This window comes from Pagrus major, chromosome 8 (assembly GCF_040436345.1).
Source record: "Pagrus major chromosome 8, Pma_NU_1.0".
Lineage (NCBI taxonomy): Eukaryota > Metazoa > Chordata > Actinopteri > Spariformes > Sparidae > Pagrus > Pagrus major.
In genome coordinates this window covers 9,081,345-9,105,771 of record NC_133222.1, presented here as the reverse complement: position 1 = coordinate 9,105,771, position 24,427 = coordinate 9,081,345, and the positions used below count along the sequence as shown (strand labels likewise).

The 24,427-nt window shown below is 41.9% G+C and overlaps 3 protein-coding genes across 4 annotated transcripts; 2 read left to right on the top strand and 1 right to left on the bottom strand.

The window, feature by feature from the left end:
- Positions 1 to 1,151: 1,151 nt before the first annotated feature.
- Positions 1,152 to 8,129, top strand: wash1 (WAS protein family homolog 1). The gene is made up of 11 exons (XM_073471440.1): positions 1,152 to 1,263; positions 1,760 to 1,900; positions 2,831 to 2,942; positions 3,069 to 3,215; positions 5,790 to 5,926; positions 6,026 to 6,161; positions 6,278 to 6,473; positions 6,595 to 6,759; positions 6,934 to 7,092; positions 7,516 to 7,587; positions 7,685 to 8,129. The coding sequence occupies exons 1-11, from the start codon at positions 1,256 to 1,258 to the stop codon at positions 7,825 to 7,827; spliced, it is 1,416 nt and encodes a 471-aa protein (XP_073327541.1). The 5' UTR covers positions 1,152 to 1,255; the 3' UTR covers positions 7,828 to 8,129.
- ddx11 (DEAD/H (Asp-Glu-Ala-Asp/His) box helicase 11) lies at positions 8,002 to 17,475 on the bottom strand. 2 transcript variants are annotated; one of them, XM_073471438.1, is made up of 27 exons: positions 17,107 to 17,187; positions 16,520 to 16,662; positions 16,203 to 16,409; positions 16,023 to 16,109; positions 15,798 to 15,934; positions 15,634 to 15,691; positions 15,428 to 15,535; positions 15,156 to 15,243; positions 14,716 to 14,918; positions 14,511 to 14,585; positions 13,693 to 13,770; positions 13,564 to 13,610; positions 13,382 to 13,461; positions 13,256 to 13,297; positions 13,107 to 13,174; positions 12,981 to 13,019; positions 12,727 to 12,865; positions 11,551 to 11,685; positions 11,345 to 11,457; positions 11,192 to 11,264; positions 10,427 to 10,530; positions 9,955 to 10,104; positions 9,774 to 9,842; positions 9,488 to 9,676; positions 9,037 to 9,112; positions 8,765 to 8,919; positions 8,002 to 8,679 (listed from the first exon to the last, which is right to left on the bottom strand). In XM_073471438.1, the coding sequence occupies exons 2-27, from the start codon at positions 16,646 to 16,648 to the stop codon at positions 8,647 to 8,649; spliced, it is 2,682 nt and encodes an 893-aa protein (XP_073327539.1). In that variant the 5' UTR covers positions 16,649 to 16,662; positions 17,107 to 17,187; the 3' UTR covers positions 8,002 to 8,646. The 2 variants fall into 2 exon arrangements, with proteins under 2 accessions (XP_073327539.1, XP_073327540.1); XM_073471439.1 differs by lacking the exon at positions 17,107 to 17,187 and adding an exon at positions 17,390 to 17,475 and having other exon boundaries at positions 8,554 to 8,679.
- Positions 17,227 to 23,306, top strand: fkbp4 (FKBP prolyl isomerase 4). The gene is made up of 11 exons (XM_073471441.1): positions 17,227 to 17,988; positions 18,581 to 18,725; positions 18,813 to 18,955; positions 19,058 to 19,178; positions 20,172 to 20,328; positions 20,728 to 20,818; positions 20,928 to 21,011; positions 21,113 to 21,298; positions 21,449 to 21,592; positions 21,826 to 21,921; positions 22,042 to 23,306. Exons 1-11 carry the CDS (start codon positions 17,890 to 17,892, stop codon positions 22,135 to 22,137), a joined length of 1,362 nt encoding a protein of 453 aa, XP_073327542.1. The 5' UTR covers positions 17,227 to 17,889; the 3' UTR covers positions 22,138 to 23,306.
- The last annotated feature ends 1,121 nt before the right edge of the window (positions 23,307 to 24,427 follow it).

Here is a 24,427-nt window from a genome sequence, read left to right as displayed (position 1 = left end):
CGGATGAGAAGGTGAGATGTCCTTCCAGCTCTCCGCTTCTTGGTTCTGCTCGGTTGTGGACGAGGCTGCACCGACCGAGCTACCCTCCGCTTCTCCGGTCGTTTCCCTCCCTCCCTCTGTCTCTCTCTACCACTGCGCTGAGTGGTGCTGATGAGAGGAGCCAGATCCAGATGTGACAGGAGGGAGGAGGGGAGGAAGGGGAGGAGAGGCGCTGGAGGACGGATGCGTCATTACGCACATGCACGAGAAAAACTACAGAGTAAGCACGCGCCCTATAGGCTGCTCAAGGAGATTCAACATCTGAGCAGCAGTCCTGTGTCTGCCTGACTACATATAAGATCTAAAAATATGTTTTTGTTGTAGCATATAGGACCATCTTACCGTTTCTTTTAAGTTTTATTACAGGCCGCCAGAATAATTAAATATTATTTGTAAAATAATACATATAAAGTAATAGAAGTAATATAATAATAATAATTAGAAGAAGAAGAAGAAGAAGAAGAAGAAGAAGAAGAAGAAGAAAAATAAGAAACTTTTACGCATCTTTCACTTGTATGGAGGACTGAAACAGTCAAGATCATAAATAAATAAATGAAAAAATAATAGCTTACATAAAATGAAAAATTAAATGGAAAGTACAATACATAGGTAAATTAATAAAATATATATAAAAAGAAACGGGCAAATTAAAACAGAACTTTGTCACACTTACTGACTGTGTGTTAATTAGTGGTGACATTTATTTTTATTTTTGGTGCATATTATGGCAAACTCATCGATTTATTCATCTATTTATTTCTTTAGCAATTTCTGATTTTGGCTCAAATTTGGCTGTTTAATACGAAACATCACGTCAAGGTCCATTCAATAGCTGCTCTGGACCTTTCGGTTCTTATTGCACTTTTTATCTCAGCAAATGGAGTTACTGGGTTGTCATCAATGACAACTGACAAATAAATGGTCGAAAAATACAACATTACTATGAATAATAATAATTAATATTCTTTTGAAGAATACCATCTTTAAGTTATAGTTTTGTCTTAAAATCTAAATTCCTCAGTTCATTCAAGCCGGAAATTAGAAATGTCCGAGCAAACATGAAGGCAACACTACAAATATGGCGTGGTCACATGACACGGGGATGCGGAAGTATGGAACCGTTGTTTTGCTAACCAGTAGCTCAGATGCTAGCACCGATAGCCGAGCTAATTCGTATGATATCTGTCATATAACCGTTAACAAGTAAACAACACCCATGGTCAGGTGAGAGAAATGTTTTCAAGCGACTACGTTTCGCAGTTTAACATGTCGTTAAACGGATATTGTTGGATTTAAGGCTCACGGCGATGCTTTCTTTAGCATGGACAGACTGCCTATTATTTCTTTTGGAATATATTTGCCAGTTAACAGCCACAATGTGTGTTTATTAGCTGTTGATATCAACCATATACAGCTGCAGGGATCGACCGGAGCTGGTGTTAAACAGAATAAAACATGGCATTGGAATAAGTTGGTGTGTTAGTATATTTTAGCCTTGTCATGTGAGAGTCAGATGAGGTGGAGAAGTGTGGTTTTGTAAAGAGGTCAGAGTTTAAACAACGTTAAAGGTCTATAGATAACAACACCTTTTAGTGGTGATGGATCTAAAAACAACCACTGTGAACGTTTTCCCTGATTCATAGATTTATTGTAAGGATGTCAGTAACGCACAGCCTTGTTCTTGATCATAAACTTTGCTCTTTGTTGTTGCTGTCTTTAGGATGACACAGAAGCACTGCCTGGAGGGCCAGGTGTACTCAGTGCCTCTCATCCAGCCAGACCTGAGGAGAGAGGAGGCTGTCCATCAGATAGCAGATGCATTACTCTACCTGGAGACCATCTCTACGGATATCTTCAAAAGGCAAGCCCAGACTCACACACACACACACACACACACACACATACATAATAGCTAGTGATAGGGACTTAAAGCCACAATGAAAACCAAGGATTTGGTGAAATTACCAATAGCATGAGTGTGTCATGGTTTCCCCTTGATATGCAAATGATCAGGATTTTGCATCAGAGGATTTGTCATTTATGGGTTGAATGATATTGAATTGTATGTTAATATCATACCTAACATGGCATGCATCTCAAATGAGTAGTGCTAAAAGGATTTGTTAGATTAGTCTCTCAAAAGAAAATTCAATTCAATCAGGTATTGTGATAATCTATGAAATGTTTTCTTTTTAGTGGTTGCATCTTCAGAAATTCTAGGTTTTGGTCACATTGTTCTGTGTTGTTGATTGATGTTATTAATTAATCATTTTTTTTATTTGGATGAAGTCAAAAAAGCCAAATGTTTTAAAGTACTAGAGGATTTTTTTTCCCCCATAAGGTAGTGTCTAACTCATACGAGGCCAGTTTACACAAACCTTTTAATCACATAACAGCCAACATCACAAAGGTTGTTGATATCAGCATCTTTCATGTATTTCTCAACAGAAAATATGTCTTGTCTTTAAATAATGGATTCCACAGTCTAACACATGAGGAATTCATTTTCTCAGCCACATTTTATGCCACTTGTGTTAGAAAAAATAGTCTTGTCTGACATGTAAGGAATGCCATTTATTCACAGAATTGTTTTGCCAATATAAACTTTTGAAAGATGCTGTGCAGAAACAGCAGTGTAGTGCTTTACTTGATCTTGCAAAAAGTCTACAAGTAGTTTGTTATTTCATTCTTGGGATTCAGCTCCCTGCAGTGTGCATGTATAGAAGAAAAGTGAACAACAGTATCTAAAGCCAGCTATATTGGATTGTGTGTTTGTGTGTGTTGCTTCCAGGGTGTCTGACAGTGTAGAGAAGAACCGCTGCCAGCTGCAAAGCATCACTGACCGGATCAGACTAGCTCAGGCCCGTGTCGACAAGATCAAAGGCAGTAAGAAGGCCACCAAGGTAACACAGCACCTCCACTTTTGGAAGCAGCTTTACATATTGCACCAATGATACACAATGAGATCACTGAAGACAATAATTAGCCCTGTGTCTGTCCGTTACATCAGCTCTTCTCTGTGTTTAAAGGTTTTCTCCAGTGCCAAGTACCCGGCCCCAGATCGACTTCAGGATTACTCGTCTATCTTTACCGAGGCAACAGACCCCTCCTCACAAACCCGCCCTCGACACAGGATACAGAATAAACTGCGGCCCTTTGATGAGAAGGCCTTGCAGGTAAGATGACTGCGTTAAAATGTTGATGACACAGGGATTTCTAACATGCAGTTATGCAATTATGCAACAAATAAAAAACGGTTTCACAAAGTGTTCTACAACAAATGTCTTAAAGCCCACAAGCCATAGTGCTGTAGCTAAGATAAAACAGAAGAAAGCGTGTGCTCGTCGGATGGTGTCGAGGCCTCTTTATACAGATGACGCTGCTAAAACTGCGGGTACAAACAGGGATAAAAGAGGCATGATTAATTTTCCATTTACATGGCTTTTATCTTGGTGCTGAGGAACTGTGACGCAGCTCTCTCTGCGGTCATCAGAGGACACGAGGGGGCTTGGAGCTAAAGTCACGACTCCTCATGTTAACGCAGACTGTAGGGGCAAATGCCCATGACCTAAGAGACACTCATATGGCGTGGACAGAATCCACCTTGCACCTCCAGAATCCAAGGTCTTCTTTCCAGCGCTCTGAGATGTGATTTCCCGGAGAGGATGAGCAGTGTGACCTCGATAATTGGAATATGCTCTCCGGTCCCCTTTTTTTATATATATAAATAGAAACCACCACTTCTTTCTGTCGCTGTGGCGTCAACATTGATGGAGAAAAAAAAAATCTAAAGCCAAACCTTTATGCCTGATCCATGAGCATTGAGTTGTGGCCAAAAGAATGAAATCACTGATAGAAGGATGAGTGAGCATCCTGGGCTCACCCTTGGGGGCAGGGTGAAAAGCACAGATAGCTAGAAGGAGCTGGAAGTGGAAGTGCTTTCTCCTGCATGTTGGAAAGGAGTCAACTGAGGTGATGAGAGCATCTCCTTGATGTCTCGCCTGAGGAGGTATGACATATCCTGTCTGACCAGGAATTGCCTCAAGCTCCTTCAGGAAAAGCAGGATGACATGGCCGGAGAGGACACCTGCGCTGCTTTTCTTAGCCTTACTCGACCCAGACATGGATTACTTGCAAAAGATCGATGGCTCTTTATTTTGATTTTAATTATTCTTTACATTGAAGTGTTCTGAAGTAATCTGTTTGAGTAGTATTATTATTATTTTTTTTAAGTTAAAAAAAAGGCAAAATTCTTTGATTCCAGCTTCTTAAATGTCAATATTTTCTGGTTTATTTACTCTTCTATGAGGAACTGAATGTGTTTGGACAAGACATTTGAGGATGTTGGGCTTTGGGAAAAAACTCATCCTACATTTTGTCAATCAAGAAAATAATGGACAGATTAAGTGATAATGAAAATAATGGTTAGCTGCAGCCCTCATCATTTTTAATTCGATTTTAACTTCGAACTGCACAGAATTCACGCAAATGCTTGCATGTGAGGTGGATTTAGTCATGATAATTACCGTTGCACCAGGTTTTTGTGTTCTGATACCAAATATGATGTGTTAAAAAATACTGCCTCCTGGTAAAGCCTCCCCATCGGAACTTCAGATTGATTGTGTTGTATGTGTGAAAACAATGCACCTTTTTAAGCCTGGAGGTAGGTTGTCTGTTTGGTTCCCCTGCTGCTTAAACAGCCTGGGTTACAACTTTTTAATGTAATGAGAGTTTTTCTATGCTTGACAACAGACATGAATGGACTAATGAGCTCACAGATAAAATGATCAAAGGGCCACATTCGGCCCGTGGGCCGCCAGTTGAATAAGTCTGCTTTAAGTGTTTGTGTTACTATTTGCACTGTGCTCTTAAATTTTGTTGTTATGGTAACTTATCATCTCTCTTTCATGAACAGCTGTTTTCTCATGATTAGCAGCGTGCTTGTTAAAAACATTTATCACTCAACAGACACTGATGAGCTTTCATCCACATCAGTCTCAATTTTTCACACCTCTGAGATAATTAACTAACTGGCATCCACTTAATTAAATGTTACATTGGCTATAATGGGCGATGTGGCATTTAAAATCATTTTTGGACAGAATATTCATCAGGCCGGGGCAGGTTCAAAGTTGTGGCAGAGGAGATCACAGCAGCCCAATTTTATTTTAGCTTGTCATTTTATTTTTTTTTCTCCAAAGCTGATGAAAACAACAGACCTGTAGGAAAGTTTAACGTGTTTTTTTTTTTTTGTCTAAGTGGTTTTGTGTGTGTGTGTGTGTGTGTGTGTGTGTATGTGTGTGTGTGCGTGCGTGTGTGTGAGACTCAGCATAAGCTCCTGCATTATTGATAGAGAACACCACAGTTTTTCCGTTACCATCTTTGGAAACTTTACAAAAAACTGCATATTTTGTGCTGCGTGTGCTTGGTCTCGCAAGTGTGTTGTTCTGTGTGTGTGTGTGTGTGTGTGTGTGTGTGTGTGCCTCTGTGTATTTGTCAGAGAGAGAGAAAAAATGAAAACACTGCTAGCAATTTTCTCTGGTGCAGAAATGCATTATTCAATATCCCCCAGAAGCAATATCCCCAACCATATAATTCGGCATCGCAGACAGAGTTTGTGTGCGTGTGCACGCGCGCCTGCATCTGTGCGCCGGGGCACTTTGGCTGCGTTTGTGATGTGCGTTATTCAAGATTTAGTTGGCATTTTCCAGATCTTCCTCTCACTCAACGTCTGCTTGTCTTTTTTTCAGGAGAAGTTGATGTATTTCCCCGTGTGTGTTAGCAATAAGAAGAGGTCTGAGGATGAGACCGAGGAGGGGCTGGGCAGCCTGCCACGCAACATCTCATCTGTCAGCTCCCTGTTGCTCTTTAATACTACCGAGAATCTGTGAGTCCACACGCACACAAATAGACACAGATGCTCACTGTAAACACAGATTATATTGAAATCTTCTCTTCATGTCTTTGGATTTGTGTGTTTTTAAAGATACAAGAAGTATGTGTTCCTTGATCCTCTGGCGGGAGCAGTGACAAAAACACACACAACACTAGAGACAGAGAAAGAAGAGAAGCCATTCGACGCACCGTTGTCCATCACCAAGAGAGAGCAACTGGAGAGACAGGTGCCTCAAACACTCTTCTCCAACCAAAACACATTCTTAATTTGACTATTCTTAATATGTAGGATTCCTAATGATACATTTAATGATTAATCTTGATAATCTTTCGTCTCTAACAGACGGCAGAGTCGTATTTCTACGTGCCAGACCTGGGCCAGGTACCCGAGATCGATGTACCCTCATACCTGCCCGACCTGCCAGGCATCGCAGACGACCTGTCCTACAGTGCAGACCTCGGGCCTGGCTTTGCCCCGTCAGGACCCACACACAGCATCCCTGAGCTGCCCTCTTTCTCTGAGGAGAGCAACACACCTGGTACACACACACACACACACACACACACACACACACACACACACACACACTTTCCACTATCCATTTGTGGTTTATGTTGATGTTTTGTTTGTAAGCTGACTCTTTCGCATCTTTTTTTCAGGTCCTCAGCTCCAACCTAATGTTCCACCTCCTCCACCACCTCCTCCTCCCCCTCCTGAGCCTGCCCTTGCCCCCGCCACTCCCGCGGGAGCTCCCCCTCCTCCGCCTCCTCCACCTCCTCCTCCTGCTGACGGCCCCACAGAAGTCTCTCGAGCGCCGAGTTCAGGTTTGTCATGCATGCAACTCAGAATTCCTGCGCTCATAACACATACTTGTCGGACCATGATCGAGTGTGACAGTGTGTTAAAATGCTGAAAAGCTGCTCCTCCCTTAATTAGATTGACCTAACTGACATTAATGGGCGTAATCATATTGCCACCCTTGTCTCCTCTGGCTGCAGGCCCCGTCTCTGGTGCTCCCAGCGAGGTGGTTCAGCCGTCGGACGGCCGCGCCAGTCTCCTGGAGTCCATCCGCAACGCCGGAGGCATCGGCAAAGCCAAGTTACGCAACATCAAAGAGCGCAAGATGGAGAAGAAGAAACAGAAGGAGCAAGAGCAAGGTGTCAGATTGTTTGAGTGGAGATGTGGTTGTGTTCATGTTTTATTAACCGCTACATGGTGCAGCTTGAACAAGGATGGGAAAGTCACGCAGTCGAAGCAGCACATGAGCACTCCAGATCCATGTGTTTGCATATATATATAATTTGTTTATCCTCACAATCCATGGCTTTGTGAAACCAGACTCATTAAAAGGTTGGCTTGATTACAGTTTTTGTTTGACCTAATATCAGAGCACATATCTTTGCCTTCATTTGTGGTTCACTGGCTGGATCATGACCTTACATTCATTTTTAGAGGGAGCTGCTGATACCGACTAACTAGATCAAGTCTTGTTGCAACGATGTGCAGCACAGGGAACAAGTTACTAATGGAAAAATACTGATTTTATAATTATTCACTAACTGCTCGTCTCTGTCTTTTAGCAGTGGGAGTCGCATCTAGTGGTGGAGACTTTATGTCCGACCTCTTCAATAAACTCGCCATGCGGAGGAAAGGTGAGGATCCCTTTTTATAAACAGAGGAGATTTAAAAAATACTGTGCAGGTGGTTGGACGGGCAGGTGGTAAATAATGTGCTGTGTCCTCTCCGCAGGCATATCTGGTAAGGGTCCAGCAGGTGGGGAGTCGGGTGAAGCTCCTGCTGGTACCGGCGGTGCATTTGCCAGGATGTCAGATGTCATCCCACCGCTTCCTGCCCCACATCCGACAGCAGACGATGACGACTGGGACGCGTAACATGACGGACAATGAAGACTAAAAGCACTGATAATGAAAGCGTTGGACAGTGTTGGATAATTTTGTATACAAAGGACTTCTAATCACTCTATAATATTATAAAATTATATCCCACTAACAACATTTTTCACTGCATTGGTTGGTTTACCCAATTAAACAAAACACCACTAAAACTCAAATAATGAAACAATTTATTGATAATCATATTCATTGTAAATCATATTTTAATAAACATTCACTGAAATCATTTCACTAACATGTCTACATTAAATAAAAGTTTTTTTTTTCTTCATTACATAATATTTTACGTTGAGTCCTTGAAATATTTCACATCACAAGTGTGAATCAGTCACACGGATGCCTCCGCCAGTGCTGCTTCAGTATTTATCATTCGTTGTGCGTTCAACATGTTCCAGACTGCATTAGAAGACGTGACTGATACATCTGAGTCAATCTGATAAATTCCTCCTTTGGCCTTTGTCTACATTCATCTTCACTTCTCTAAACCAGAGATGTTAGCAAGCCAAAGCAGAACACAAGTAAAAGACAAAACATGAAAGTTGAAGTATTGAAAACAGAAAAGCTGTCCCCTGACTGATCCTTGAACTCCAGTCAGAAGTGCTTTGGCTTCAAAATGTTCATGAATGTAAACATAAAGCAGCATAAAAGAGCTGAGGCAATCTTGTGATAAGGAACTTATTACACAGCCCTTTAATTATCTCACAGTATTTTTAATGAAGCACAATCTTGGTTTGCTAATGCAGAGCGAGTTTCCCGGAAATTCTCTCTAATCCCTTCTTTGAGTCTTGTCAGATGAAACTACAGCTGCTTCTGCTTCTTCTCCAGGAAGAACTGGGAAAGAAGAAAAGACAGACAACATGAGAATAATAGTGATAACTGGTGGGATTGTGGATACGTATGTGTGGTTGCTTCTCACCTTCCGTAAAGCAGCAAAAGCAGGGCCAAAAGATGTGTGTGCGCTGGTGCGATCTCTGATCCATGTGGGAAGTTTGGAGAGCGTCGCAGGTCGAGCATAACGTCTGTCACACAGGACCATGGAGGAATAGTCGCCACGGTGACGGATAGCCCTTCCTTCGGGCAGACGAAGTCAAATATATGTGAATTATTCTGTCTACCGCCTACAGAATGAATCATTACTGTTAATGTTTTTTTTTTTTATTATATCTGTCATGAATATTGCATCATTACCTATAGATTGATTGACAGCCTTCATGCAGAGGTTTTCTATCAGTGCTTGGCCAGGGCTCCTCCCTCCACTGTGAGGCTACAAAGCAAACAAAACAAAACTGTGTTGAGATTGACACTGAGCTTCATTTCAATACTCCTGAGGCCTTGAGTTTGGCACTATGTTCATCCCCATCTTGGTTTGCTGGGGCCAGAAGTGACCATATTTGGATGAGAGAGTGGAGCTGGAGAGATTATCCTGATTGTGAAGATTTGAAACTAACGATTGAGACCATTAACTCATTAGGGAACTGTTTACTGAGGTAATAAATCAGGTTAGAAGTAGGGTCTTTCTGCAAACAGTCGAGTCTGGCCAATAGAAAGAATACAGTTTTAAAGGCACTTCCACATTGGCTTTTTCCACTATTTACACACATATTTACATGCAGTGAAGACTATTCGTAAAGAGTCTCACCAGGTGTTTGTCCAGATACGACATCTTCTCCTGCAGCTCCGGGGACTTGATGTTGGGGTACGGCATCCCCACCATCACCACACACCTGCCCAGGTCATCGGAGAAGTTGATGCCCTCACTCATTTTTCCTCCGACCACAGAGAACAGCAACGCTCCCGTGAGGCTACTGCTGCTGTCAGCAGCACATCTCTAACAAAAGGAAAAATACAGTGAGATTGTAGAATATAGTGATATATTGTCAATGCTCGGTGATGAGGGCTGGCGTTTTGAGGAGTGACAGTTCTACCTGGATACAGCGGGAGAACTCGCTCAGCACCTGTTCGACCTGGTTGGCTTTTTTTGGCTCCTGGAATATCTGAGAGAGTAATTCGGACAACTTAAAGTCTGCCGGGAAAATACTTTTTTCACTTTGGTACAAAGAGTTCTTTGTACCAGCTCATGTAAGAAAAGAAATGTAGCTGATGTACCTTCTTCTTGTTAGCCAGACGAGTCAGTGCGCCGCTGGCCTCCCAGTGACAAATGATCCGCCTCGAGTACTCATAAGAAGGGAAGAAGCACACCACCCCGCCCGGGACCACGTTACAAATGTTGGACAGAATGCGCCCAGTCTCGTCCATCTGTCAACAAAGTAATGTTTGTATAAACAATGCCGCTGCAGTCGACCCTATCACAGCAATAAATTAAAAGGAAATTTCGATATTTGTTAACCTGGGCCCTTTACATATTCTTAATGTGTAAATGACTAATAGGTACAACAAAGTCGCACAATTTTGTCAGATGCTTAGAATGACAATCTGTGCCTGTCAGTGACAGAAACAAGCCCTTTTAATGGACACACTTTTACAGGAGCAAGTTTTTTCTACCTATAAGTCACTTAGACCCCAGGTTTAAAAATACCAGAATTACCCTTAAATGAACTAGTTTGTGCTTGTTGGTTACCATGCGGGGGGAGTCTCTGTTTTGGAAAGTAAAATCCAGCTCCTGACCAGATGGACCGCTGCACAAGACGAGAGGAAGAATGTTCTCGGGAGGAATCACATGACCTACGGACAAAGTTACCAGGCAAAAGGAAAGTTGTTTTATTGATTTTTAAAAAACAGACTAAATAAAAAAAACATCAGGCCCTAAAACAGGCATGTTTTATGCAACATAAATAAGATCTGTTTTTAACGTTTTTGCCAAAAGAGTGCCTTGGATCTTTCCTTTTTTCATGAAAGTCACAGTACACGGTTTTACATTTGTGTGCCACAGTCACAGGAGCACATATGATACAATAATCTTCCTTGTTCAACTTGCAACCTGTGTGATGATGGGAAGAAAATGTAATGTTCAAATCATCCTGAACATCAAGTCTACTGTTTGCATAGAGTAGATTAACAATTCATTCACGGTTTAGTTCATGGGGTGTTTTGTTTGGACCATTTTTATCATCATTTTATCAATAATATAATGTGTCACATCCTTCACTTGAACTGGAATCATGAGTCACATCTAGTCAGTCTGAGTGAATAACCAAACAGGGAAATTAGCACTCATACTAAAAATCTCTTGTTATTTGAGTTTCCGTCAAGTAAGGGAATATTCATCAAATAATCCCACACAGAGAAATATTGATAAACCCATCACTGTGAGAGAGAGTGGCGGAGAGTGCATTACAAAAACACAAGAAGAAGTACTGCGGTGTTATAAAAATGGGCCACTCACCACAGGAAAACTCAGCGATGCGCTCCTCTCCCACTCCGGCAGAAAACAGCAGCTCCTGTTTGAAGTCTGAAACCTACATATAACATCTTTAGGAATGATAAAAACATACACACAAGGGCTTCGTTCATTTCTGCTGGATTTAAAATAACTTACAGGCTGCATGGTTCCTCCTGCGATGATGACCGCCCTGCACTCCTTCAGCACCTGGGCGAAGTGGACCGCTGGATTCAACAGCAGGAACTTGACGCTGCTCTCTGACAAAGTGCCTGCACATTAAACAAATGGTGTACTTTAAAAACACTTTGATTTCATGACACTCCTTTGTTTGGCATTGTGCTTTAATAAATAAAAAAAGGTACCATGTCTGTGCACCACCACTCTGCCATCAGTGTTGCTGTTGGTGAGAGCCATGAAGAAACCCTCCACCTGCATCATGGGAGACGCAGACAGCACTTTCTCTGCCTCTACAGACCCCTGCTGGTCCGCTGGAGACACTGCACACATGGGAGCAGACAGGGCAGATAAATCGTAACGGACCACCAGTGGAACCAACATTGTTCAGTTTCTGTTGATTGCTTCATATGAGAGTGTGAGACACGGCTGGACGTGAGGGGCATGGATATGATCTGACATGCATTATATCAGTTAAATAACAACATACATGTTCTCTTGATGTGGGAGTTTTCTTTAGTACAACTACAACTGTGGGAGCTGAAAGGGATGCACTGACTGTGAAATTCTGGACTGATACAATCTTAAAAATAACAATTTGGCCAATGCCGATACAATGTTTATTTTGTGTTGTTCATTTTGTTTTCATTGTTAATAATTATCCCTTTTTCGGCCAGGATAACAAAGATACGTTCATAATAGAAAACAACTGAGCTCCTTCAAAGTCATTCAGCCCTCATTACACTCTACTTAAAATAGAAAAATCATCATAAAAATGTATGAAACAACCTTTAATCTAGCCTTCTTTCACATGAAAAGTATCTGCTTTAAAAGCCTTTTTGGCCTGCTATACAACTACCTACTGCTCAATGATGAATTTTTCAGTGCCACGTTGTGAAAGTGCCAGCGCAAAATTGATGTGACACAAGACGAATATTGGCCAGTACCGATGATTGGCTGATTAATGTGCATTAATGTTTCATGACAGTCGAGTAGGTTTTTCCTGAATTGTATTACAGTCCGTGTCTTATATTATCCTGTCTGTATTTTCTTGTACGCATTTACTGCAGAAGTTGTGTTTGTACCGTCTCTTGCGTTTTGCTGAGTTTTATGTTTTATGTATTTAAAATGCCAATCTAGGGACTGGCATTGTAAATCAGCTGAGGCTATAAACGCTGCGGTGTTTTGCATACGTCTTTGCTGCAAACCTGTCCCTACACAAATAAACATTAAATAAATAAATACGTTTTCTCATGACTGAGTAGGATCCAGTTCCTTTCAATAGATGACGCCACGTGTCTGCAATGAGGATCTAACAAATGTGTTTTTAAACATGAATCTGACAGAAACATCAGCCCTCTGACCTGGAGTAGCGCTCTGGTTGCTCTGTAAAGTCTGAAGGTAGCGGTTTAAGCCCTCAGTGCGTCGGTTCTCCTTGTTGGAGCTGCTCTGAGTGTGGAGACTCACACCTGATCCTGCGTACTTCTCCACAAAGCCAACCAGCTACAGAGAGAGGACACACGCGTAGTATTCAGTTGTTTTTACGGCAGATCTCTGTCAGAACTGAACAGCATTTATATGAGGGTAAGATCAATACATACGTGCGTATTAAACTTACTTTTCTGCTGATCATGCTCTTCTCAAAGTATCTCTGTAACTAAAGTGACATTGAAAGAATCAGAGTTGCTGTTTGGAGCCATGATCGTGATTTGTTTAACAGCATTACAACACATTTTTGTAATACCTTAAACAAGTTGATATTGTCGATCTGAGCCTTGAACAGGAAGTTGTTGATGGTGAGCATTTCAGTTCCTAAAAGATAAAAGAAACATGACTGATTAGTAATGTCTGCTTAGGTGTGTAATAGTGTGTGTTTATGCATCATATACTGACCCGTTTGTGTCGTCTGGCTCTGTGGATTCTGCCCCACCTTACCTGCAAGGATATGGTTTATAACATACATTACAAAACAGGCAATAATCAATAATCAAACACTAATTTCAGTCCAAACACACTCACCTCCCAGCACGCGGACAAGCCCCTCGGTCACAAACAGAATCTGTTTGATGTACATCAGGTTCTTCGCCTTCAGTCGGCTCCTGATGTTGCAGAAGTATAAAACATCAGGATACAATATCTCATTTGTGAATGAGAGCATCGTGTGACTGTGTCAGCGTGTGTCTGAGTGTGTGTATACTCACTTATAGCGATCGGCATACTGGCTGAGCTGAGAGTGGGCACGGCAAAGCTGCGGAAGATTCACATTTAAGCATACTACAGGGAACATGCATCATTTAACATGATTACAGGATCTGTATGAATGTGTTTACCTGCGCTCCAGTGAGCTCTGCACTGTGTATACAGGAGAGTGTGTCACTAAGATTGTGAGCTTCATCAATGATCACCACCTGTAAAAAAAATTATATATATATACATTTCTGGTCAGTAATAAGCCAGATCCATTCCATTTCAAATAGTTGGAACTACGGTGGCCCGGAGGGCTCAACACACTGCAACAGGAAACATTGAAATAGACAAAACAGGAGCAAATAAAGAAAACATCTTCACCGATTTGATGAGGAAACTATCAAATACAGAATGAGCTGCGATGATTAGTCAACTGAAAGAAAATTAATCACCAGCTATTTAGATAAATGATTCATGTTTTCAGTCATTTTTCAAGCAAAAATGTGAAACATTCGGTGGTTCCAGGTTCTCAAATGTGATGATTTGCTGCTTTTCTTTGTCATTTATGAAATTAAATGAAAGATCTTTGGGTTTAAGACTCATGGTTGGAAAAAAGAAGCAGTTTGAAGCAGTCACGTTGGGCTCTGGACAGGTGTATTGAGCATTTTTCACAATTTTTTGACATTTTATAGACTCAACAATTAATCGTGGAAATAATCGGCAGATTAATTGACAATGAAAATTACCGTTAGCTGCAGCTGAAATAGAGAATATGTGAAACAGGTGAATGTATGGAAGAATGATCAGATAGGCACTCCTTTCTTTTACATCCTTGTTCAGAAATATTACCACTGTGCGCCCCTGTGTGACAGGTTAAACTTTTTTTGAATTGTCATGATAATATTGACAAAAAAAAAACAAAACTGTGATGGAATGAGAAATGCTCGAAAATAACAGCTACCTGTCCCTTCAGCTGGACTCCTGCTGCCCTTCTTGTAGCTTCATGAAGCAACATCTGATAGGGCAACACCACCAACTACGAAGACACAATAAACACACACCGTACAGATGAACCTGAAACCTGCATAGAAAAGTTAAATCAATAAATAAAAATACTTTAAGTTGATTGGCTATTGCTCCTCGGGTTAACCTTTGGAAATTGTTACCTGTGCAGGTGGAATAGCGAGGCGTGTGGCGTAGTAAGGACACGAATGTGTTTCGCGGCCCAGTTTCAGCAGCTGCTCTATATCGTGGACTGTCCCCAGAAGGTCGTCCCTCATCTGCTGCAGTGCTGAAGCTTTATAGTAGGGACACACAGCCTTTGCTGGGCCGCGCTTACGTTTCACACCCTCTTCATTATGCTGATTCTCTACAAAATGGATGAACAGGCAGAGTTTGATTCATTTATGTTGGTTATGTTGGATTTGTGGCATGTTTGGTGTCCAATCTATCTAATGTTGTTTGCAACTCGTTGTTATTTATGCTTATCTTGATCAGGACACTCTTGGAAAAGAGATTTCCTGGTTTTAAAAAGGTTTTCGGATTTATTACAAGCTTGAAGTAAAGACAGCAGTTTTGAGCTGGTGTGTGAGGGAGGGGCTCTCACCGTGTTTGTTTTTCTGCATCTCAATGCAGCGGTCGTTAATGCGCTGGATGCTGCCCAGGCGACGCACCTCCTCGTTGATGCACAGATTCTGGAAATACACAGATTTAGGTTCACTGTCATGTGTCGTGATTAACAGTCACGTTTCATAGATTCAATACAAGTAATAGTTCTTGTTCTAGTTATCAGGATGAAACATTCCTCAGTTCAATCAGATGTACTGCTAGTATTTCTCACACACGTTAATTATATGAAAAGTCACAATAATGACATACCTGCCGTGAGCCCAGAGTGACCACACTGATGTCCTTACTGAACGGACTCTTTTGAACCTCATGGACAAACTGGGCCAGCTGGGAGTGAGTGCGACTGCAGTAGTAAATCTGAGAACATGCATTGTGTAGAAATTCAGTGTGATGTGTGACACTTATTATATTTTATACCAGTGGGACAATCATTCTTACAGTTACAAAGTACGCACCTTAGCGACATGTTCTTCAACCAGGTCATCATCGGTGTCCTCCTCAGCAGCACAAAACCTGAGCATGAGAGCGAACACACTCTGATGTCACTGCCAGTCTTTTCATTAACTCACTGGGATGCAACATTTGATGTGATTGGTGAACAATTAACCGCAGCCCTCACCTGCTCCTGGTCTTTGACTCGTCATCGCTCTCATATTCTGCGACAATAAGCTCCTGGTCCTCTTGGTCTCCTTGCGTCTCAGTTTGTTCCTCTTTACTGAGCTGGAGCAACTTGAATGCCTCATCATCTTCAGAGCTCTACAAACACGTACACAGAAATGTAAGCTGTGGCTCAGAGGGATTGTGTTTATGGGGGTAAATTCCTGATGCTCTTTAGATCACTTACTTTTCTCTTCATCGCATACTTCAGTTGAACGTTGTTTCTGATCATTTCCAATCGTTCTTCCCTCTTCTTTCTTTTCAACTCTTCCTCCTGACACACACACACACAAAAAAAAACACACTAAAGCCAAAATTCCTAGAAATCCACGCCAAGGTCACATCTGAAATGCAATGACACCCGTACCTTCAACTTTGACACCAAATCTCGTTCGGCCTTTTTCTGAACAAAATCAGTGATCCAGTCGGGCTCTGCGGAGGAGCTGCTGGTTGAGGCACAGGTGGAAAGAGCTGCTTCTCCTTCCTGCAGCAGAGCAGCCGCCTCCTGCCTCCTCTTCTCCTCGTGGTCCGAGAGCCAGCTCAGCGCTCCACATATCAGACTCAGAGACTTGCCCTGAATGAAAGGAAATACACGTCATGTAAAATCGAATGGCTTCTGCTGCCATCTCTCTTTTAATGCATTCACACACACACACACACACACACACACACACACACACACACCGTTCCAGTTGGACTTTCAAAGATGCCAACTTTGCCCTGGTCAAGTGCACTGTACAGGGCGTGCATGAACTGCTCCTGGATGTCATAGGGCTGGTAGGGAAATGGAAATTGGGCTCGTCCACTCTCCATGCTCGTGGACCTCCCTGGAAGACAACAACAGGGTTAACTAGATAACACATTTCCAGTTTAGACTGGCTGTAAGGGCTACAAGACACAACTTCTGATAGCGATGTTATGTCTCACAGGATTCACCCACGCATGCGCCAAATTCTGTTTTTGACGTATTTCTGATTAAAGTTTCCCTCATTTTTTTACTACGATGCGTCAACTAACCACATCGACACAAATCATCATTCAACTATAGAGCTTTACGTGTTGTAACAAGCGGCTATCACTTCATTTTAAAGGCTGTCACTTAAAGATGAGCTGCTTTCAAACGAAACGTCAACGCTAACTTAGCTGTCTTGATCCATAGCTATAAATGTTAGCTAGCTAACATATAAACAGTCCAAGTCCCATTATTAGCTGAAGCCTTATATCTGAGTTACTGCTGATCATAATCTGACAGAGATCGTCGCTATATTTACCCTCAGATGTCCTTAATATGAAGTAGTTTTTGCTTTACGTGTGAATATTTTCGACTCCCGGCAATTCAACAACCGCGCCAACAGAGAGGAGTGGACACAGAATCGGACCAATAGGACGCGAGATAAAACAACGAGCGCCTGTTTTGCTGTACAGTAACGCCCGAGCGGACGGAGTTATGTACGTCTATATGCTATTTTTATTCTTTAACGTGGGATTCGGCGGATATTACAGAATATATTAACTGAGTACTCTATTATTTATTTATGTGACCGCACAAAATACCTGTAGATTATGGGTTTGCCCTGTTTTCCGCGTGTGCACCGCCTCCCCGGAAAATGCGCACGCTATGTAAGTAACGCCAAAACGCGGGCTTATCCCCATGGTTCCTCCTTGAATGTCTGGAAAATTCTCTACCCTTCTTTAAGCGCTTGTCAGACGCTTGGCTTCAAGACAACGTGGACCTGAGGCAACTTGATAGGAAGCTCATATCCTGCTTGGATACAAGTGTGGCTGGTGCACAACGATAGCATAGCACATTCTCAGCGCAGCTAGCTTAAAGCTGTGGCGTGTATTTTGTTTACACTAGCATTCACCAGTAGCCTAAGTTAGGCTAGCGGAGAGCTTTAACCAGCGGTAGTTAGCTAGCTAGCGTTGACCTTAGTCAGGCTGTTGCTTGCTGCATTTGGCGTGGTTTGAGAAGTAGTTAGCTTTAGCCACGACTATTAGCCAGTGTAGGTTTGAATTGAAGTGCAGGTCAGAGTAGGAGGGGGGGAAGCTTCTTCATGACAATGACTGCAGAGGAGCAGACGAGTGAAGGACAACACAGCATCCCAATGGAGGGAGAGGACATCACACCAAAGAAAGATGGGGGTGTTTTAAAGGTACATTTTATATTTTTGGGGGCTGTATATTAATCCAGCTAGCTGAGTGAGCGGTTAGCGGGCTGCTTGTTTACTCACGCGGCTATGCTAACGTTAGCTGTTGTAAGCTAGCCTATCGCGTGCACTGTCAACAAAAAGCAGCTAAATCAAGCTAGCCACAACACTGACAACACCTTAACGCATTTTATACAGTTTCCTGTTATCTGTGTCATGGCTAACTAATCAGCAGAATGCAAACAACATAGATGATTAGATGTTTCAACCATCCACATTTCTAGAATGATCTGGAGTCCAGGAGGAAGAGCAAATGTAAAAGCTATTAATGGTGATCGAGTCATTTGATATTCACACGCACACACACACACACACATCCACAAAGGGATTTGAATGAGATGTTACAGCTGACGTTCATTCACAATTAAAGATTTGGCAGCCTGATCTCTTATGATGCAAAGTACCTGACTGCAGGGTGGGTACAATACACAGATACGTCTGGCTGGCTTCACTTGTCTGGTGCAGAGATGATTTCATCTTTTATAAATCTATAACTGAATTTTTTTGATACATTCTCTTCTTGCTGTCTGTTTTCCAGCTGGTGAAGAGGGAAGGCACAGGCACAGAGCTGCCCATGACCGGTGATAAAGTGTTTGTACATTATGTGGGCACGCTTCTGGATGGCACTCATTTCGACTCGAGCAGAGACAGGGGAGATAAGTTTTCCTTCGAGTTGGGCAAAGGTTGGTTTCATATCTAGCAGAGACATGAACGCTCCCCTGCCGTAGTTGCATAGCAAGTGTTGGTAATCAGTCTTCTCTGTCTTTTAGGGCAAGTAATAAAGGCATGGGACATCGGTGTAGCTACAATGAAAGTGGGCGAGTTGAGCCAGCTCATCTGTAAGACAGAGTATGCGTATGGATCTGCAGGAAGCCCACCCAAGATACCCCCCAATGCCACTCTTATTTTTGAGGTAAGCTTTAGTAATATCAGGGTATTTTGATTATCCATTGTGCACCTTGGTCCTTTTTATTGGTGTGAAAAGATATCAATTTACATGTCTTTACACTTCTAGGTGGAGTTGTTTGACTTTCGAGGTGAGGACATAACTGAGGATGAGGATGAAGGAATCATCCGTCGCATTATCACCAAAGGGCAGGGATATTCCAAGCCGAATGAAGGAGCTTCTGTCGAAGGTAACACATCCAGACATACTTATTTATTTGCTAAAACTTAAAAAAAAAAGAAAGAAGAAGAAAACAGTCATGGATACTAATTTTAGAGATTAGCATGGTAATGAGTAACTTCACTATTAACATGTTAATGGTAGACTAGTACTCTTTCAATGTCTGTGGATTCATTTGCGTATAGGTTTTTGTTTCATCAGATCATTAACTGGATTTCAAAGACAATAAAGGAATTGGTTTTAGAAAGTGGCAAGCTGAGTCAGAGCAAAACCTGATTCAATAAAGAAATGCAAGGTGCATAACTTAAGCCTCCCTTGGTTGCTCAAATGATATATTTTACATCCGTATTTTATGCTATTAAAACGTTTAACCAGTTTAGATTTGAAAGGTGGCTATACCATGTTTTTAGTTTCATTTTCTCTTTTTCATTTATCTTGCCTGTGCTTGTAGCAACAAGCTGTCACAGTATATCGAAGTATATGGTATTACATTATTGTTGTTGTTGTTGTTGTTGTTAGTAGTAGTAGTAGTAGTAGTATTAGTAGTAGTAGTAGTTCTAATGACCCTTGAAGAAATGAAAACAGAAGGATTTTTGTATCTGTTGAACAAACTTGATTATACGCTGTATGATAACCATCAAAATGGTGGACTCCTTCCACTATACAAATGGTTTCCACATTTTTTATTCTTAAGCAAAGTCTCAAGTCTCTCTTATACCTCTCCATGCTCATGAAGCAAATAATTGTCAAATAATTTATACCGCCAATGTCAAACTGTGGGAATTTATCTACAGTTTAACCCCATTCTCGATTCACTTTGTGATTACAGACTTCCTGAACAAAGCAAACGATTTTAAATGATTCAGTTATTCACAGAAATTCTATCGCTTGTCTTCAGCTGCCTCCTCCCCTCAGCTGTCAATCCGCTGGATGTTAACAAGTTTGTGGCAAACTCAAGTCTGAGTCACAAGCTAACCCCAACATTTTTTTAAACTCCTCTCAGCAACGGTGGAGGGTTCCTGCGAGGGACGTGTATTTGACGAGAGAGAACTGAAGTTTGAGATCGGAGATGGAGAGAATCTTGGTTTCCCAGTCGGAGTGGAGAAAGCTATCATGGCTATGGAGCAGGGAGAGGAGGCACTCTTCACTATGAAGCCTAAGTATGATCAGTGTTTTGCTATAGTGATGTGTTATTACAGTCAGTGTTTGTTTTTGTTCTATCGCATCATTCATGTGTCAATCTAAATCTCCAAGGCTGAATGTCTATTTACAATCATTGCCTCTCTTTGACCAGCCTTTACTGGTAAATGTAGATATGTATTGATGACCCTATAGGGATTAAAGTCATTGGGCTATAAAGCAAGTGGAGTGTTTGGACTTGTGATAACAAGACTGAAATTTGGCCACCACAATCTACAGACGTCTAAGCTGTGTCATGAGAAAGAAAATCTCCAATCTACCCTGCTGCTCTACTCTATACTGCTTTTAGTTAAACTGCAACAGCTGATAACATTTATACAACACTTTTGAGATGACTAATAAGTATATGTAATTTGTAGGTACGGCTTTGGGAATGCAGGAAACGAAAAGTATAATATTCCTGGCGGAGCAACACTGCAATACAAAATCAAGCTGGCCAACTTTGAGAAGGTAAACAGGTCTCGACTTAAATTGGCCAATTACATGTCAGCTGTGTACAGAGCTGTGTATATTTCCCGCTCTAAGAAGTGGATTAATTGTCTGTTTTTGTTTTCTTTAGGCTAAGGAATCATGGGAGATGAACACGGCGGAGAAGCTGGAGCAGAGCATCATTGTCAAAGAGAAAGGAACACAGTATTTTAAGGTATGCAGGGGACGTAGTTACCAAACACACAGCTTTGAAGAGAGTCTTTTTAAGACAGGTTAATATTTTATGTGCTCTCATGTGGCTTCTTTATGCTTTAGGAGGGAAAATACAAGCAGGCGTCGGTGCAGTACAAAAGGATCGTGTCATGGCTGGAACATGAATCTGGTTTGTCGGAGGAGGACGAGAAGAAAGCGAAAGCGTTGCGGCTGGCTGCACATCTGAACTTGGCCATGTGCTTCCTTAAACTGCAGGAGCCAAACGCAGCCCTAGAAAGCTGTGATAAGGTAAAGTTTGTCTTCAAGGTGGACACTGTTGGTCTTAGAGTAATCTCACACTGAGTATAGTTCAAACAGGTGTCTTTTATATTATAATGGCTTTGTATTTATTTGGTAGGATACTGTAAACAGTTCGTCATGCTTTGTTTGATAATGTAGGCTCTGGAGTTGGATGCATCCAATGAGAAGGCTTTGTTCAGAAGGGGAGAGGCACTGTTTGGTATGAAGGAGTTTGACAAGGCAAGAGATGACTTCCAGCAAGTTGTTCAACTGTATCCTGCCAACAAAGCTGCCAAGAGCCAGGTATGTGGGTCTTATTTTCCAAGAATTTGCCATCATGGTGATTGAGTTTTGTAGAGATAAATAAATATGTCCCTTTTTATACAGTCGAGCCTCATTTTGCTGTGAGGTCTGGCTATGTTTATTGTGTTATCATCCAAAACAAAACTGGTGTACGCTGCTCACTTTGATATGGATTGTTTTTCAGCCAGTACTGATAACCAACACTTGAACTACTTCTCATTATATCCTGCCAGGTGGTTCTTTGTCAGAAACGCATCAAGGAGCAGCACGAGAAAGACAAGCGCATCTACGCCAACATGTTCCAGAAGTTTGCAGAGAGGGATTCAAAGGTGAAAGATTTGAAGAACAGCCACCAGAGGGAGGGATAGGCATGTTTTTCAAAGAGACTGTACTAGAGGAAACAAAAGCTGATCTGTTTTTTTTTTTCCCCCTCACTCTCTCATGAACAGAAAGAAGCCGAGAAGGTGAAGAGTGGAAGCAACGGCAACGATGAGATGGAGGTCGAGAACGGAGAAAAAGAAGCTGCGAGTGATGCGAAAGTGTAGATGAAGATGAGACTATGGTTCATCTGTTCTTCAGACTTTTGTAACTTTGGCCATTTGTGTTTAAGGTTTGACTGTGTGTGTATGAAGTGTGTGTATGTAAGAACGAGCGTGTCAACGAGAGCACTGATTTTGGGCGCGTCTTCTCCGGCTTTTTTCTCTGTGTCTGGGCTTTTTTTGCTGTGGCTGCTAGAGGAGCGGGTGGGGCCTCCCCCAGCTGATGGCACTGTGGGACGTGGTTTTAATAAATGAATTGTGTGCCACAACCCGCATCCCCCCCGAACCCTTTCGACCCACAGCTTTGAACTGTGCATGTGTTTTCACAGCGTTTTTGGGTAGGAAAAAAAAAAAGTGCATCCAAGTGTTAAGCGCAGAATTTCAAACCCTCACCCGTCAAGGGCTAGACCATTTACCTTGCACTACCCCCTCTGTCCTATGCCCCTCCTCACGTTTTATGCCATCCATCCAACCCTCCTCTCATGGGCCTACTGATCAATTCCTGGAGTTGTGATGGTTGTGTGCATAGATATAATGTGTCTGAATGTTAGAGTGCTTGTGTCCCAAAGTACGTATGTAGCAGCACTGTGGATAGGCGGAGTAATAAGACGTTAACCTGGAAAAGCTGTCGGACTTCAAGCTTCTCTCTCAATCTGAATATGGAGCTCCCCTATAGCCCCCAGGGTACAGGACTTTTTTCTTTGGAGATACTGACTTTGTACTTTTTTTTTTGTTTGTTTTTTTCCAGTGTTGTGCTTGTGATTTCTGTATTGTTCTCAAAATGATGAATTCAACCAATTACTTAACTGGAATATGTGCATTTTAAACAAGCTAGAAAGGACATTAATCAGCTTCTCCTGGACACACTCAAGTAATAAACAGTTAAGTCTTAGTCTTAATTTACTGTAAGAAGTACATGTACAGTATGAACATGTGCGTATATGGCTCATCAGATTCAGGCTGTTAGAGATGGTACGCCATCGGAAGAAGATGGGAGCCCTGTTGGTTCATTTTAGTCAACAGCACCTGTAGAGTGGGGCAGAAACTGAAATAGGGGGCTGATTTTAAAACTGGGCTGTGGGGTCGTGTGTGTTGGAGTTTATTTTGTCTGTTGGAAGGGTCACTGCTTGGTCTGCCCTGACAGAAGGATATAATAAACAATAGCTTCAGCTTGATTGCGTGTGATGTTCTTGACTGTTTCATCTATTCCTCACAGTTTCCAGTCACCATACAGTGCTTTTTGTTTTATGCCTCCCGACGGCCGTCATGTTTGCCTGTTGCACGTACGTATTTCCCATTCTCGTGACCGCAGTACGTCAGGGACTGGCTTAAAGGAAATTCAACATTCATTTGACAGCAAGTCCACTTGGACTAAAGGATGAACTGATTGAATGTTGGTGGTCAAAGGTCACTCTGACTTTCCACACTCAAAAGATTTTGAGGTACGTTCCCAGCAAATCCGCTAGGGGCTGTGTCATATTGTGAGGTACATGAGGGCCTCACACAGACATCTCGAGCCCTTTGGACTGGCATTACACCCAGTACATAGCATTGCAACACAAGAGTTACAAGGGGGAAGTCCAAAATGTGTGCAGAAAACAATGATGATAATCCAGGTGATGATACTCTTGCATATCAGATGAATTTCATCATTTTTATATTCACAAACGAGGTCAGAGTCTTCGTTTCCCTGTGTTAGAACAATATCTGATCTGATCCTCCTACTTTCTCACAGGAACACCAGTGTCAGTTTACGGATGTGATCCGTCGCAGCTGTGATTAAGGAATAGCACTGCTTGTTCTCTCCAGGTGGATGATAAAACAAAGAAAAAGAGCTATTCATTAAATATTTAATGTATTGAAGTTTAGATGTTTGCTTAGTTTTGGGAGGACTTTCTTTACATGAATCTTTTGTTTTGTGTACACTGACACTATTAACTCAGGTTTATAGGGAGGGTCTGTGTTTTTGTTCAGGAGAAGCAGGATTCATGATCTCTTTGTTCTTTGTTTGCTTGCTTGACATTAGACAAGTAAGCCACAAGAGAGTGGAGTCACAATGGACCATACATATAATCCATATCCAACAATGGCAGTTTTCTGTGATCCACTTAGATTATGGACAATATGCAACTACATAAGGGATTTCTATTGAGGTGCCCTACAGGTTTAAACAATTCACTCCCATTGAATTACCAATTCTATTCCTTAGGAGTCTATCTTATTGTCTAAGGCAAAATCGATTCATTGTATTCCCTGCTCGGTGCAGCTGAGTGACCATAACGCCTCGTGTCTGTTT

Bases quoted from the DNA above. Each gene is read 5' to 3' on its own strand.
- fkbp4 (XM_073471441.1), top strand. From the start codon at position 17,890: ATGACAATGACTGCAGAGGAGCAGACGAGTGAAGGACAACACAGCATC. The intron at 21,299-21,448 runs GTAAAGTTTGTC...TTGATAATGTAG, and splicing joins CCCTAGAAAGCTGTGATAAG to GCTCTGGAGTTGGATGCATC. The intron at 21,593-21,825 runs GTATGTGGGTCT...ATATCCTGCCAG, and splicing joins ACAAAGCTGCCAAGAGCCAG to GTGGTTCTTTGTCAGAAACG.
- wash1 (XM_073471440.1), top strand. The intron at 2,943-3,068 runs GTAACACAGCAC...CTGTGTTTAAAG, and splicing joins GCAGTAAGAAGGCCACCAAG to GTTTTCTCCAGTGCCAAGTA. The intron at 6,162-6,277 runs GTGCCTCAAACA...CGTCTCTAACAG, and splicing joins GAGAGCAACTGGAGAGACAG to ACGGCAGAGTCGTATTTCTA.
- ddx11 (XM_073471439.1), bottom strand. From the start codon at position 16,648: ATGGAGAGTGGACGAGCCCAATTTCCATTTCCCTACCAGCCCTATGAC. The intron at 10,531-11,191 runs GTGAGTGGCCCA...CTTTGTCCGTAG, and splicing joins CATCGCTGAGTTTTCCTGTG to GTCATGTGATTCCTCCCGAG. The intron at 10,105-10,426 runs GTAACCAACAAG...CTTTGTTGACAG, and splicing joins ACAGAGACTCCCCCCGCATG to ATGGACGAGACTGGGCGCAT.